Source organism: Oncorhynchus clarkii, chromosome 29 (assembly GCF_045791955.1).
Source record: "Oncorhynchus clarkii lewisi isolate Uvic-CL-2024 chromosome 29, UVic_Ocla_1.0, whole genome shotgun sequence".
Classification (NCBI taxonomy): domain Eukaryota; kingdom Metazoa; phylum Chordata; class Actinopteri; order Salmoniformes; family Salmonidae; genus Oncorhynchus; species Oncorhynchus clarkii.
The window spans coordinates 3,582,770-3,597,564 of record NC_092175.1 but is presented as its reverse complement, the minus strand read 5'-3'; the positions used below and the strand labels follow the sequence as shown (position 1 = coordinate 3,597,564).

General features: G+C 45.5%; 1 protein-coding gene across 9 annotated transcripts in view; it reads left to right on the top strand.

The window, feature by feature from the left end:
• The window catches only part of LOC139388569 (spectrin alpha chain, non-erythrocytic 1-like), a 57,081-nt gene that overhangs the window by 12,553 nt on the left and 29,733 nt on the right, over nucleotides 1–14,795 (top strand). For all 9 annotated transcript variants that reach the window (XM_071135312.1, XM_071135311.1, XM_071135310.1 and 6 more), the window contains exons 2-13: nucleotides 9,613–9,852; nucleotides 10,174–10,299; nucleotides 10,969–11,109; nucleotides 11,397–11,677; nucleotides 11,815–12,114; nucleotides 12,405–12,540; nucleotides 12,671–12,772; nucleotides 12,894–13,031; nucleotides 13,154–13,264; nucleotides 13,355–13,432; nucleotides 13,589–13,744; nucleotides 13,957–14,161. In XM_071135312.1, coding sequence (XP_070991413.1) covers nucleotides 9,616–9,852; nucleotides 10,174–10,299; nucleotides 10,969–11,109; nucleotides 11,397–11,677; nucleotides 11,815–12,114; nucleotides 12,405–12,540; nucleotides 12,671–12,772; nucleotides 12,894–13,031; nucleotides 13,154–13,264; nucleotides 13,355–13,432; nucleotides 13,589–13,744; nucleotides 13,957–14,161 — 2,011 coding nt within the window. In that variant the 5' untranslated portion in view covers nucleotides 9,613–9,615. The remainder of the gene's footprint in view (nucleotides 1–9,612; nucleotides 9,853–10,173; nucleotides 10,300–10,968; nucleotides 11,110–11,396; nucleotides 11,678–11,814; nucleotides 12,115–12,404; nucleotides 12,541–12,670; nucleotides 12,773–12,893; nucleotides 13,032–13,153; nucleotides 13,265–13,354; nucleotides 13,433–13,588; nucleotides 13,745–13,956; nucleotides 14,162–14,795) is intronic.

Here is a 14,795-nt window from a genome sequence, read left to right as displayed (position 1 = left end):
TTACTAGGAGAAATATCATATCACTCTAGACCAGATATAGCCCATTCCACCATCTTGTCCTTACCCTAACCCCTATTCAGCAAGCTGTTTAAGTCTGCCGATCATATATTTTATATAATATGCCTTCATAACATTAGCTATGTCTGAAAAGGTAGTGTGTGTGGTGATTACAAGTGGTTGCTTCAGTGACGAAGAGCTATGGCAGACAGTAACTATGTGAAAATATTTGCTTTTGAGTAAATATTGTCAGGAATAGCAAAATAATAGGCTATTCGTTTAGGATAATGTTGATTCCCTTCATTCAGGCGTCGGAGTGAATGGCTGCCGTTTCAGGGGCTCCTAACCAATTGTGCTATTTTTTAATATATTTTTTCTGTATCTTAACTGTATTCTGTATTCTTTACACTTATTTTGTGTTTCTGCTACTGTCTCTTATGACTGAAAATAGCTTCTGGATATCAGAACAGCGATTACTCACCTCGAACTGGACAAAGATTTCTTTCTTTAATGAGTCTGACGTGAAGGATATACTGTTGCTTCCGGACCAGGCCCAAATCCCCGTCATTTGCATTAAGAATAGACTGAGATACAGGGGCCGCAACGTGCTTATTCCACACACAGACGCGTACAAAGCTCTCCCTCGCCCTCCATTTGGCATATCTGACCATAATTCTATCCTCTTGATTCCGGCTTACAAGCAAAAACTAAAGCAGGACGTACCAGTGACTCCCTCAATACGGAAGTGGTCAGATGACGCGGATGCTACGTTACAGAACTGTTTTGCTTGCACAGACTGGAATATGTTCCAGGATTCATCCAATTGCTTTGAGGAGTATACCACCTCAGTCACCGGCTTCATCAAGAAGTACATTGACGATGTCGTCCCCACAGTGACCAAATGTACACATCCCAACCAGAAGCCATGGATTACAGGCAACATCCGTACTGAGCTAAAGGCTAGAGCTGCCGCTTTCAAGGAGTGGGGGACTAATCCGGACACTTATAAGAAATCCCGCTATGCCCTCAAATTAACCGCCAAACAGGGAAAGCGCCAATACAGAACTAAGATTGAATAGAATCCGAAACCAGCTCTGGTGCTCGTCGGATGTGGCAGGCCTTGCAAACTATTACTGACTACAAAGGGAAAACCAGCAAGGAGCTGCCCAGTGACACGAGTGCCCTGTACTCCCTGTTCACCCATGACTGTGTGATCAAGCACGACTCCAAAACTGTCAAGTTTGCTGACGACACAACGGTGGTAGGCCTGATCACCGACAACGATAAGACAGCCTATAGGGAAGGAGGTCAGAGACCTGGCAGTGTGGTGCCAGGACAACAACCTCTCCCTCAATGTGAGCAAGACGAAGAAGTTGATCGTGAACTACAGGAAAAGTAGGGCCGAACACGCCCCCACTCACATTGACGGGGCTGTAGTGGAGCGGGTCGAGAGTTTCAAGTTCCTTGGTGTCCAACAAACTATCATGGTCCAAACTAGAGGTCGACCGATTTAATCGGAATGGCTGATTTAATTAGGGCCGATTTCAAGTTTTCATAACAATCGTAAATCGGTATTTTTGGGCGGCGATTTGGCAATTTTTATTTTTTTATACCTATATTTAACTAGGCAAGTCAGTTAAGAACACATTCTTATTTTCAATGATGGCCTAGGAACGGTGGCTTAACTGCCTTGTTCAGGGGCAGAACGACAGATTTTCACCTTGTCAGCTCGGGGATCCAATCTTGCAACCTTACAGTTAACTAGTCAATAACGCAATAACGACCTGCCTCTCTCTCGTTGCGCTCCACAAGGAGACGTGAATGCAGTAAGCCAAGGTAAGTTGCTAGCTAGCATTAAATTTATCTTATAAAAAAACAATCAATCATAATCACTAGTTAATATTGAAGACTCATGTTAAAAGGAACCACCAGCTTTCATATGTTCTCATGTTCTGAGCAAGGAACTGAAACGTTAGCTTTCTTACATAGCACATATTGCACTTTTACTTTCTTCTCCAACACTTGGTTTTTGCATTATTTAAACGAAATTGACCATGTTTCATTATTTACTTGAGGCTAAATTGATTCTATTGATGTATTATATTAAGTTAAAATAAGTGTTCATTCAGTATTGTTGTACTTGTCATTATTACAAATACATTTGTAAAAAAATGGCAGATTAATCGGTATCGGCCTTTTTTGGTCCTCCAATAATCGGTATCGGCGTTGAAAAAAAATCATAATCGGTCGACCTCTAGTCCAAACACACCAAGACCGTCCTTTAGAGGGCACGAGGAGACGGAAAAGATTTGGCATGGGTCCCAAGATCCTCAAAGTGCTACAGCTGCACCATCGAGAGCATTCTGACTGGTTGCATCACCGCCTGGTATGGCAACTCTTTGACATCTGACCGTAAGGCGCTGCGTAGGGTAGTGTGTACAGCCCAGTACATCACTGGGGCTAAGCTTCCTCCAGTAAGATCTCTATACTAGGAGGTGTCAGAGGAAGGCCCCAAAAAATTGTTAAAGACTCCAGTCACCCAAGTCAGACTATTCTCTCTGCTACCGCTCGGCAAGTGGTACCGGAGCACCAAGTCTCGGTCCAAAAGGCTCCTTAACAGCTTCTACCCCCCCAAGTCATAAGACTGCTGAACAATTAATCAAATGGCCACCTGGACTATTTGCATTGTTTTTACACTGCTGCTTCTCACTGTTTAATATCTATGCATAGTCACTTTACCCCTACCTAAATGTACAAATTACCTCGACTAATCTGTCCCCCTGCACATTTACTCGGTACCGGTACCCCCTGTATATAGCCTCGTTATTGTTATTATTTTAACTTTTAGTTAATTTAGTGAATATTTTCTTAACTGCATTGTTGGTTAAGGGCTTGTAAGCATTTCACTCTAAGGTCTACCTACACCTGTTGTATTTGGCGCATGTGACAAATAAAATTAGATTTGCATTGAAAAACACAGAAGTTGAATGCACCTCTGCTAAAATGACTGAAGGGGGGGACGTGAGGGAACGATGAGTCTTCTAGAGAACCTTGAAACGGCTAAGATTACATAACGCTTCAAGTGTGCCGGCCTGTGCTTGAGTACTGACATAATGTCTTTGTTTTTCAAAAGATGTCCTATGAACTTGGTACTGAAGTGGCAATTTAGCCAGCTACCAGGGTCAGTATTTAACCCATATATCTCACCTGCTATCAAGGCCTATAGTTAGCAAGACGATCCATCCTTCATGTGGTCTAGTACAGTGTGTTTAGTGGCCTCACCACAACAGGATGTGGGTCCACTACCTCAAGAAACAACCTCTGTATGTGTACAGTAGGCCAGTCCTAAACACTGTTAGGTGTTAACCACCATGGAGCGGTTTTTATTTTTATTGCTGCTTGCACTGTTTAGAAATCAGGTGGTTGGACTTTGACTGACCTATCGCCTTGCGGATGGAATTTGTGCATGGTGTTTCTCAGTCTCCTCTTAACACTAAAATTGAATGTGCTTGTTGGAGAGAGAGCAAGGGTTACATAAACAGTGAGCTTCTAGGAAGTCTTCCGCTCTGCTGTTTAGTAGTGGTGTGTGTGTGTGTGTGTGTGTGTGTGTGTGTGTGTGTGTGTGTGTGTGAAGGAGGGAAAGTGTCATAGAGAGGGAGGTGGTAGATGGAGGAGGTTGGTGTTATCTACCATTCACACCATTCGGAGTCGAGTGCTATCTGCTATTGCAGAAGCACTGTGCTAGAGGCCCTTCTGGCGGTCAGAGATACAACCTGTACAACCACAAGTTAATTCATGTAATTTGATAAATATTACCAAATGTATTTTGGTCTGTAATGTAGCCATTTACTTGACACCTGGAACTGCACACAGATTAAATGGACTTTTAAGCCACTCGTCAAAGAGGCCAAACTCTTTGCAGGTTGTGTGATTTCAAGTTTACACCAAAGCAGCAAATTTTACAGATGTTGTTGTCACTCCTTCTACAATAACTTTGGCGCATTGTGTCAAAGAGCAGCACAGTCTCTCCCAGGAGAGGCCGGTGCCCCAAAGACATATGTTCCAAAGACTGTTTTCTCATTGGTCCAGAGAGCTGTCCCTCAGCCCAGGTAGCAGACTAGTCAAGAAAGTGTGTGCATTTATACTCAGGCAGATATCAGAGCAGAACGTGTCTCGGTTAGCTAAATTCTGGGATGATTTAAACCGACATGAATTGGGACTGGTGTTAGGGGATGTGGGGGGGGATATCAACTAGTCGGTTGCTTTTTGGGCCAATGTAGAGAGGCTAGTAATCAGCTTAGTCAGACAGCCTGACTCGTGTTGTTTTTCACAATCTAGTCCGTTATTTCTGCCATTTCTATCTCTATGTAGCTGTGTTTGTTTTGATGGCAGTGGCCATGTACTCCCAAGAGCTATTCAGAACACTCACCAGTTTCCTATGTTAGCGCTGGTGGTGTCTCCTCCGTGGGTTAGCTTAATGGTGTGATGGATGGAGGTTGTTTTTTTGGGAGAAATGGAATCAGGCCTGGTCTGTTGCGTGTTGAGGAGAGCCAGCCAGCTCAGAAGCCCCTTTGTGGACCAGACCAGGCAGTGTCTCCTGGATCTGCTGAATGGAATGCCACCATACTGCTGACACCACTAATCCTACTGTCAGATAGGGACCATTTCACTCTTTCACCTTCCATCTCTTTCTCATCCCTCTTTCTCTCGGTCTGAATGGAAAGCCACCATACTGCTGACACCACTAATCCTACTGTCAGATAGGGACCATTTCACTCTTTCACCTTCCATCTCTTTCTCATCCCTCTTTCTCTCGGTCTGAATGGGAGCTGTACTCTAACAGTGGGCCTCTCATCTGGTCTAGCAGTCCCCTGTCCCCATTTGACTGATTGACTGTCAGTGATATTTTGTTTCTGTCTCTCTGTGTGTGTTTCCCTTTGCTCATGGTGTTCACTTGACAGATCAATGTTCTGTCCCTCCTTACTGAAAGTAATTAGGATTTACGTTTCACTGAATTCTGTTCATTTTCATCATATCACATTGTCTTATCTGTTGTGAGACACCATGTCTGTATCTTTAATTATGGAAGCACTTGAACAAGTTGGAAGTAAAATGGTTAAGACAATTTATTTTGACAATGTCTTAAGCCAGTGTATGAAAGCGGAATGAGATGGTCTGTTGGAACTGGGTGAGAGACTCATGCTCACACATTCCTGACCTGAGATGAAGGGGCTGTGAGTTTTCTAGCTATGGTGTTCAGCTGGACTGGCCTCCCTCCACCATGGCCTGGTCAGGGTGTATCAGAGGTCACAGTGACCTGATAAGCCACAGTGTAGGTAACGCTGCCCTGAGAAAGACTCCAGATTTAGGGCTGGGGCGACATAGAATTAATTTGAATTTACAGTACCAGTCAAAAGTTGAGACACCTACTCATTCAAGGGTTTTTCTTAAATAGTAAAAATGTGTACATTGTAGAATAATAGTGATGGAAATAACAAAAAAGTGTTCATCTGGTAGTGATCCCTTCGTGCGCCAATCCCTTTAGCGTGATTGATTTGACAACATCCAGTGAAATTGCAGAGCGCCAAATTCAAACTAAATCAATATTCAAGATTCATGAAAATACAAGTGTAATACATCAAAATAAATCTTAACTTCTTGTTAATCCAGCCGCTGTGTCAAATTTCAAAAAAGGCTTTACGGTGAAAGCAGACCATGCGATTATCTGAGGACAGCGCCCCGCATAAAAACACAAATAATTTTCAACCAGGCAGGTGGCGACACAAAAGTCAGAAATAACAATATAATAAATGCCTTACCTTTGAAGATCTTCAAAGGTAAGGCATTCCAAAATGTCCCAGACAAATGGTCCTTTCGTTTGATAATGTCCTTCTTTATATCCCCAAAATGTTCATTTTATTTGACGCGTTTGATTCAGAAATACACCGGTTCCAACTCGCCCAACATGACTACAAAGTATCTAAGTTACCTGTAAACTTGGTCCAAACATTTCAAACAATGTTCCTAATCCAACCTCGGGTATCCTAAAACAAAGATAATCGCTAAAATTTAAGATGGGATAAACTGTTTCCAATACCGGATAAAAACAACGTGAAGCGCGTTCCAGTTCACACTCACCAAACAGTAGAGTCCACATGGAGTGACACTTACAAAGAACAGCCATGCTTCTTCATTTCTCAAAAGAAAAACATCAACCAATTACTAAAGACTGTTGACATCTAGTGGAAGCCATAGGAACTGCAACCAGGTTCCTATTAAATAGGGCTTCCCATAGAAAACCATTGGGAAATACTATGACCTCCAATTTTGTTTTCTCCCCTGGATGGTTTGTGCTCGGGGTTTCGCCTGCCAAATCCGTTATGTTATACTCAGACATTATTTTAACAGTTTCAGAAACTTCAGAGTGTTTTCTATCCAAATCTACCAATTATATGCATATCCTAGCTTCTCGGCCTGAGTAACCGGATGCTTTTCATCCGGATGTGAAAATACTGCCCCCTATCCATTAGAAGTAAAAAATATATATATATATTTGATATTCTTCTAAGTAGCCACTCTTTGCCTTGATGACAGCTTTGAACACTCTTGGCATTCTCTCAACCAGCTTCATGACATAGTCACCTGAGATGCATTTCAATTAACAGGTGTGCCTTAAGTTAATTTGTGTATTTTTTTCCTTCTTAATGCGTTTGATTCAGTTGTGTTGTGACAAGGTAGGGTTGGTATACAGAAGATAGCCCTATTTGGTAAAAGACCAAGTCCATATTATGCAAAAAAACGACAGTCCATCATTACTTTAAGATATGAAGGTCAGACAATCCGGAAAATGTCAAGAACTTTGAAGGTTTCTTCAAGTGCAGCTGCAAAAACCATCAAACACTATGATGAAACTGGCTCTCATGAGGACCGCCACAGGAAAGGAAGACCCAGAGTTATTTCTGCTGCAGAGGATAACTTCATTAGAGTTGCCAGCCCAAATAAATGTTTCGCAGAGTTCAAGTAACATACACAACTCAACGTAAACTGTTCAGAGGAGACTGCATGAATCAGGCTTTCATGGTCGAATTTCTGCAAAGACGCCACTACTAAAGGACATCAATAATAAGAAGAGACTTGCCTGGGCCAAGAAACACGAGCAATGGACATTAGACCAATGGAAATCTGTCCTTTTGGTCCAAATGTAAGATTTTCGGTTCCAACCGCCGTGTCTTTGTGAGACGCAGAGTAGGTGAACGGATTATCTCCGCATGTGTGGTTCCCACTGAAGCATGGAGGAGGTGTGGGGGTGCTTTGCTGGTGACACTGTCAGTGATTATTATTATTATTTTTTAATTCAAGGCACACTTAACCAGCATGGCTACCACAGCATTCTGTAGCGATACGCCATCCCGTCTGGTTTGGGCTTAGTCCCACTATCATTTATTTTTCAACAAGACATTGACCCAACACACCCCCAGGCTGTGTAAGGGCTATTTGACCAAGAAGGAGAGTGATGGAGTGCTGCATCAGATGGCATGGCCTCCACAATCACCTGACCTCAACCCAATTGAGATGGGTTGAATGAGTTGAACCGCAGAGTGAAGGAATAGCAGATGCAAATGCTCAGCATGTGTGGGAACTTCTTCAAGACTGTTGGAAAAGCCTTCCAGGTGACTGTCATGAAGCTGGTTGAGAGAATGCCAAGAGTGTGCAAAGCTGTCAAGGCAAAGGGTGGCTACTTTGAATAACTTTTTTTTTGTTTACTACATGATTCCATGTGTTATTTCATAGTTTTGATGTCTTCACTATTATTCTACAATGTAGAAAATAGTTTTAAAAAATACCTTGAATGAGAAGGTGTGTCAACTTTTGACTGGTACTTTATAGTTTTGTGTGAAAATCTTAGTCGTTCTCATGGTTGGAGGCCTCACGTGCAAAATGTTGTCTATTTAAAATATTCAGTGATGGAAAATGGTCCAACTCGCCATTTTGAATGCAATGTAGATGATACAGTTCACTGTTACATCAGCCACAAAGGCCTAAATCGTTGGATGGTAATTCAGGAATTTGTGGTGTTACACACACACACACACTCCTTAAATAGGACCATATGTGTAGCCCACCCCCCACATTCTCATTCATGTGTGAGAGGAAGCATTTGGGGTATGCCTGCCTTGCAGCAACTGAGTAACAGCCACCCAGAGTGTGGTCCTCTTTGCTATCCAGGCTGGGGGACAAGAATACAGGGTGGGTGACACTGACCCTGTCTGTTGACCTCACCCTACTCATCTCCCTACAGGCCTCCACTCTCCCCTGGTGTATGGTTGGATGGGTTGGGTTTGGGGTGTATAGGCAGGGTGTGAGGGCCACTGTGTGGGCTGACAGCAGCAGTCCTATTGTGCATGGGAGCCTGGTCTCTGTTTGTTCAGAGCTGTGTGGAATTTCTGCCTATTTCCCCTCCCCCCATGACATTCTTGTCGTCTTAGCTGCTTGAGAGGAGCTGGCTACTTCACTGGGGAGTTTTTGTTAATTCATAGCATAGTTAGCCTTGTCTGGTTCTCTTCCACAAAGTTACATGGTATATCCTCTAGATCCGTTCTTGTGTGGTGAGTAGCGATCCATAATGTGCTGCACTGTGTTCAATTTCCCCCAGGGAAAGAGAAAAGAATGAACTGCACTGTGTAATATTTGGAACCCCTTTTGGAAGTCCTCCACATGTATTGTGTGTCTATGAGCTCTTGTGTTTTTAAAAGCCTAATGATGAGAGAAATCGGATGATGGGCAAGTAGAAATACTCAATGTGGGCCTCCTGAGTGGCGCAGTGCTAGCTGTGCCACTAGAGATCCTGGTTCGGGTCCAGGCTCTGTTGTAGCCGGCCGCGACCGGGAGACCCATGGGGCAGCGCACAATTGGCCCAGCGTCGTCCGGGTTAGGGGAGAGTTTGGCTGGCAGGGATGTTCCTGTCCCATCGCGCTCTAGTAACTCCTGTGGTGGCCCGGGCACAGTGCATGCTGACACGGTCGCCAGTGTTTCCTCCGACACGTTGGTGCGGCTGGCTTCCGGGTTAAGCGGGCATTGTGTCAAGAAGCAGGCTGGGTTGAGTTTCTGAGGACGCATGGCTTTCGACCTTCGCCTCTCTTGAGTCCGTACGGGAGTTGCAGAGATGGGACAAGACTGTAACTACCAATTTGATACCACAAAATTGGGGTGAAAAAGGGGTAAATTAAAATAAGTAATACTCAATGTGATCATGCTAGCGTAACCATGGCAGTCTCAGTTGGACCATTTTTTTTTTGTTCTATTCAAAGAGATGGACAAATGGTAGCAGCCATCTTGTTCATACACTCATGCATTTGCCAGCAGCCATCTTAACATTCTCATCCACTCATCCCAATTGTAGGAACTATTAATGTTGACAACTAGAAAACAAAGGTTCCAGCTGAAACATTGTTGCAAATAGAAAGTAGTAATAATGATTGGCCTACAACGGAAATATAATTACTAGAACAGGCAAAGCCCATCAGTAATTCTATTTTCTATGGATAACAATGGGCTACTCCTGTAATATTATAAAACGTTCTAAATCCTAATTTACCCCTGTATTTCTGTCATCAGAGAATGGATACCAGTGGGGTGAAAGTGCTGGAGTCTGCCGATGACATCCAGGAGCGCCGGCAGCAGGTGTTGGATCGCTACCGGCGCTTCAAGGAGCTGTCGGGTGTGCGCAGGCAGAAGCTGGAGGACTCCTACCGTTTCCAGTTCTTCCGCCGCGATGCCGATGAGCTGGAGAAGTGGATCCAGGAGAAGCTGCAGATCGCCTCCGATGAGAACTACAAGGACCCCACCAACCTCCAGGTCAGTGCAGATGGATAGGAAGCCAGTTGAGGCTAATAAAATATATTATGACTTGGGTGGAGCTGTAAGCAGGGCATAGAAAGTGAATACTGAAGTAAAGATCCTGATTTGATTGGCTTTTATGACGCACAAGCCACTTGTTGTGAATTTACTGGCTTTAAGGCTTGCCGGTGGCCATTCAAAACGAAACAGCGTGGCCATAAAACCACACACACAGAATTATCAGTACGTCATAAAACCCTCTTTACTGTGACCCTTGACCAGGTATGTCTGTCCTATCCACTAGTCTTTGTGCCACGCTAACATGCCTCCTCCCCACAGGGCAAGCTCCAGAAACACCAGGCCTTCGAGGCGGAGGTGCAGGCCAACGCTGGAGCCATCATCAAGCTTGATGAGACTGGCAACCTCATGACCTCCGAGGGTCACTTTGCCTCTGAAACCATCCGCGTAAGACACACATACACACAGTCCGCTGAGCTATATGCTTAACCAAGATGGAACTACACAATCTACCCCTTTTAACCCAATCATGTCTGGTTCAGTCCTTCACGCCCTACCGGACTTTCCAGAGACCCATAGTCTCAAGTTTCAATATGGCGGCGTATATAAAAGTAGATGCTTGAGTGCTGTCGACCTCCTGGCTCTTCTGTTTCTCTCACTTTTAGGTTCCACTCCACTTCTGGCATATCCACTGTTCTGTTTGTTGTGTGGTTATGCCATATTTAAGAATACTTCATGAAAAGTGCATGATTTGTGTGACTAAAAGGAACATTTTGTTCCATTGATAAGCACTTATCTTGGTCTCAAACTACAACCTCAGCAAGTACTGGGCCCATATTCATAAAGCGTCTCGAGTAGGAGTGCTGATTTTAGGATCAGTTTGAACTTTTGGATCATATTGAACAAGATCACTTTGATAGGGCAGCCTGATCCTAGGTCAGCACTCCTTCCGTGAGATGCGTTATGAATACAGGCCCTGATTTCCCATAATGAGTAAGGTTATATTGACAGAGGGGACCTGATCCTAGATCAGCACGCCTACTCTGAGAGGCTGATTATTGGTCTTGGATCAGCTTCCATTCCGTGGTGCAAATGGTCTCCCATTCTGTCCAACAGACTCGTCTGGAGGAGCTGCATCGTCTTTGGGACCTGCTGCTGCAGAAGACCAAGGAGAAAGGTGTTCGTCTGCTGCAGGCCCAGAAGCTGGTGCAGTACCTGCGCGAGTGTGAGGATGCCCTGGACTGGATTAGTGACAAGGTCAGTGTCTCAACCTGTAGTTAGTCACACACACACACACACACACACACACACACACACACACACACACACACACACACACACACACACATATCTACTGGAGGCCATGGCCTAAACCATGTCTACAGGACCCTAATAGACAACATTGCCTTACCCTAAATCATGTCCAACAGGAGACCATTGTCATAGGACCTGAAAGACAACCTATCCTAAACATTAGCCTCCCTTAACCATGTGTACAGGATCCTGCTAGATAACCTATCCTAATCCAAAGCTGTGTTTAACAGGAGGCCATGGCCACCTCAGAGGAGCTGGGCCAGGACTTGGAGCATGTGGAGGTGCTCCAGAAGAAGTTTGAGGAGTTCCAGACGGACCTGGCGGCTCACGAGGAGCGTGTGAACGAGGTGAACCAGCTGGCGGGCAAGCTGAGCCAGGAGTCCCACCCCGAGGCGGAGCTCATCGTCCGCAAGCAGGAGGAGGTGAACGCCGCCTGGCAGAGGCTCAAGGGCCTGGCACAGCAGAGGCAGGGCAGGCTGTTCGGAGCCGCCGAGGTGCAGCGCTTCAACAGGTATGTCCAGGACGGACTGTATGTTTGGGTGTGAGTTTTTTGGAGTGTGGGTGTCTGTGATAGAGAAGCCACAAAAGACCTGAGTGAATCAAGAAATTTTAATTTCTGACTGGGTGTATGTGTTATGTGGCCTCCAGGGATGTGGACGAGACCATCAGCTGGATCAAGGAGAAGGAGCAACTCATGGCGTCCGATGACTTTGGCCGGGACCTGGCCAGCGTTCAGGCCCTGCTGCGCAAGCACGAGGGCCTGGAGAGAGACCTGGCTGCCCTGGAGGACAAGGTCAACACTCTGGGCGGAGAGGCTGAACGTCTGCAGCAGACCCACCCCCAGAACGCTTCCCAGATCCACCTGAAGAGGGACGAGCTCATCACCAACTGGGAGCAGATCCGCACGCTGGCCGCCGAGCGCCATGCCCACCTCAACGACTCCTACAGGTTGGTACCACTCTGGCTGCCCTAACAGCGAACACTGTAGCTTTACTGTGTCAACACTGTAGCTTTACTGTGTCAACACTGTAGCTTTACTGTGTCAACACTGTAGCTTTACTGTGTCAACACTGTAGCTTTACTGTGTCAACACTGTAGCTTTACTGTGTCAACACCACTGTGCTCAACACAGCAACCACCCAACAATAGCATGGTCAAAAACTCCTATATCAGCCATTTGGGCCCAGTTTAGTTGAAAGTATGTAGAACCCTCTCTGACTGTGTTTGGCCCCCTGCAGGCTGCAGCGCTACACTGCAGACTTCCGTGACCTGACCAGCTGGGTGACGGAGATGAAGGCCCTGATCAACGCTGACGAGCTGGCCAACGACGTGGCCGGAGCCGAGGCTCTTCTCGACCGCCACCAGGAGCACAAGGTACAGAAACACAAAAAATTAATGAACTTTATTTTAGCAGTTGAAAAGTACATTTTCTCAGATCTTCAATCAGTGATGCTCGTTTTTCCTCCAATGTTGCTGATGTTTACTGTGTGTGTGGGGTCCTTAGGGTGAGATTGATGCCCATGAGGACAGCTTCAAAGCCACGGACGAAGCCGGTCAGGCCTTGCTCAACACCGGACACTACGCCTTAGAGGAGGTCAAGGAGAAGGTAGGACTGGTCTTTCTGTCTCCCGTTGTTTCTGTCCTTGGTTTTGGCTTCATACTTTTTAACATGGATTTCCACACAGATTCATTGAACCTCATTTTACCTTGTTTATTTTTATGTGTAGCTGGGTGTCCTGACTGAAGAGAAGGAGTCTCTGCTGGAGCTGTGGGAGGTGCGCAGGCAGCAGTACGAGCAGTGCATGGACCTGCAGCTCTTCTACAGGGACACAGAGCAGGTCGACAACTGGATGAGCAAGCAAGAGGTATATCCATCCACACACAATAATAATAAACAATATACTCACCCAAAAATGATTCTCTAAAATGGTGGGGTGTGTGATCCTAGTAAGTAATTAAGTAAGTATGCTTTTTTGTGTATGTCCAGGCTTTTCTTCTGAACGAGGACCTTGGTGACTCTCTGGACAGCGTGGAGGCCTTGCTTAAGAAACACGAGGACTTTGAGAAGTCCCTCAGCGCCCAGGAGGAGAAGATCACTGTGAGTACCTGTCCTAGCCGTAACCATAGATCTAGAATCCGCTTTCATTCCTCAAATCTTAAACTTAACCACTGACCTCTTTCTCTTTAGGCCCTGGATGAATTTGCCACCAAACTGATCCAGAACAACCACTATGCCAAGGAGGATGTTGCTACTCGTAGAGATGCTGTAAGTACAGAGAGGAAACGTTCTGCACATACACATGAATACGATAAGAACCGGAATGTGTCCTATGTTTGCAGCACTTTGAACTCTCTATCTGTTTATATCATATTCTGGGTGTTAGGGATGACATTTTATACACATCTGTGTTTCCCCCTGTAGCTGCTGAGCCGCCGCAACGCCCTGCACGAGCGTGCTCAGTCCCGCCGCGCCGCTCTGGAGGACTCCTTCCACCTGCAGCAGTTCTTCCGTGACTCGGACGAACTCAAGAGCTGGATCAATGAGAAGATGAAGACGGCCACCGACGAAGCCTACAAGGTACGGTTGGAACCAGCTACTTTATAGTGGTATACTTTAGCTAGGTTTTTATAATGGAGTTTCAATGCTCAACATGGCTTTCTCCTAGACTGCTACGAGATCCCATTAGGATGCAGTACCACTGTGAACCACACAGATTATTATTCACAGTACTCTGGCCTAATAGCAACACGTTCCTTACACCATCTCTCTGCTCTCTCTGTTGTCCCCAGGACCCGTCCAACCTGCAGGGCAAGGTCCAGAAGCACCAGGCCTTCGAGGCGGAGCTGTCAGCCAACCAGAGCCGCATCGATGCTCTGCAGAAGTCTGGCCAGGAGCTCCTAGACGGGAAGCACTACGCCGCCGACGAGGTGTCTGTACGCATGGACGAGGTCAGCTCCCAGTGGAAGAAGCTGCTGGAGGCCACCGAACTCAAAGGTGAGACGACGAGAGTGGAGGAGAGGTGAAGTTCAGATGAAGTGTGTGGCTATTATTATATTATAATAGCAAGTGGAAGTAGTACAAAATGGCGGCAATGCTAGTGAATAGATGCGGTAAAAAGATCAATGGAATGCAGATCATGGAGGATATATGAAGGGCGCCAGATTGGTGCATATTCAACAAGTCTGATCTAACAAAGTGGTTATTCGTCAAATCCGTCGTGATTGATGCCTTGTAACATGCCCACAATGTAGTTACTAAAATCTGGTTTGGATATATTTGGCTGGTTTTTCTGCATAACATTTTAGAACTAGTCACTTTTCAGGTTTAGAAGAAGTGCCTGCTAAATGCTAACACTCGTTTGTAAAGCTGGTAGCATAGGTAGCTAAGCTCTTAAGTGTTCGGCCAGTAACCAGAAGTTTGCTGGTTTGAATCCCCGAGCTGGCAAGGTGGAAAAATCTGCCATTCTTCACTTGAGCAAGGCAGTTAACCTCCATTAACAACTGCTCCCTGGGTGCCGGTGACGTGGATGTCGATTTAAGGCAGCCCCCCGCACCTCTCTGATTCAGAGTGGTTGGGTTGGATGCAGAAGACACATTTTTGGTTGCATGCGTTGTTGTGCAACTGACTA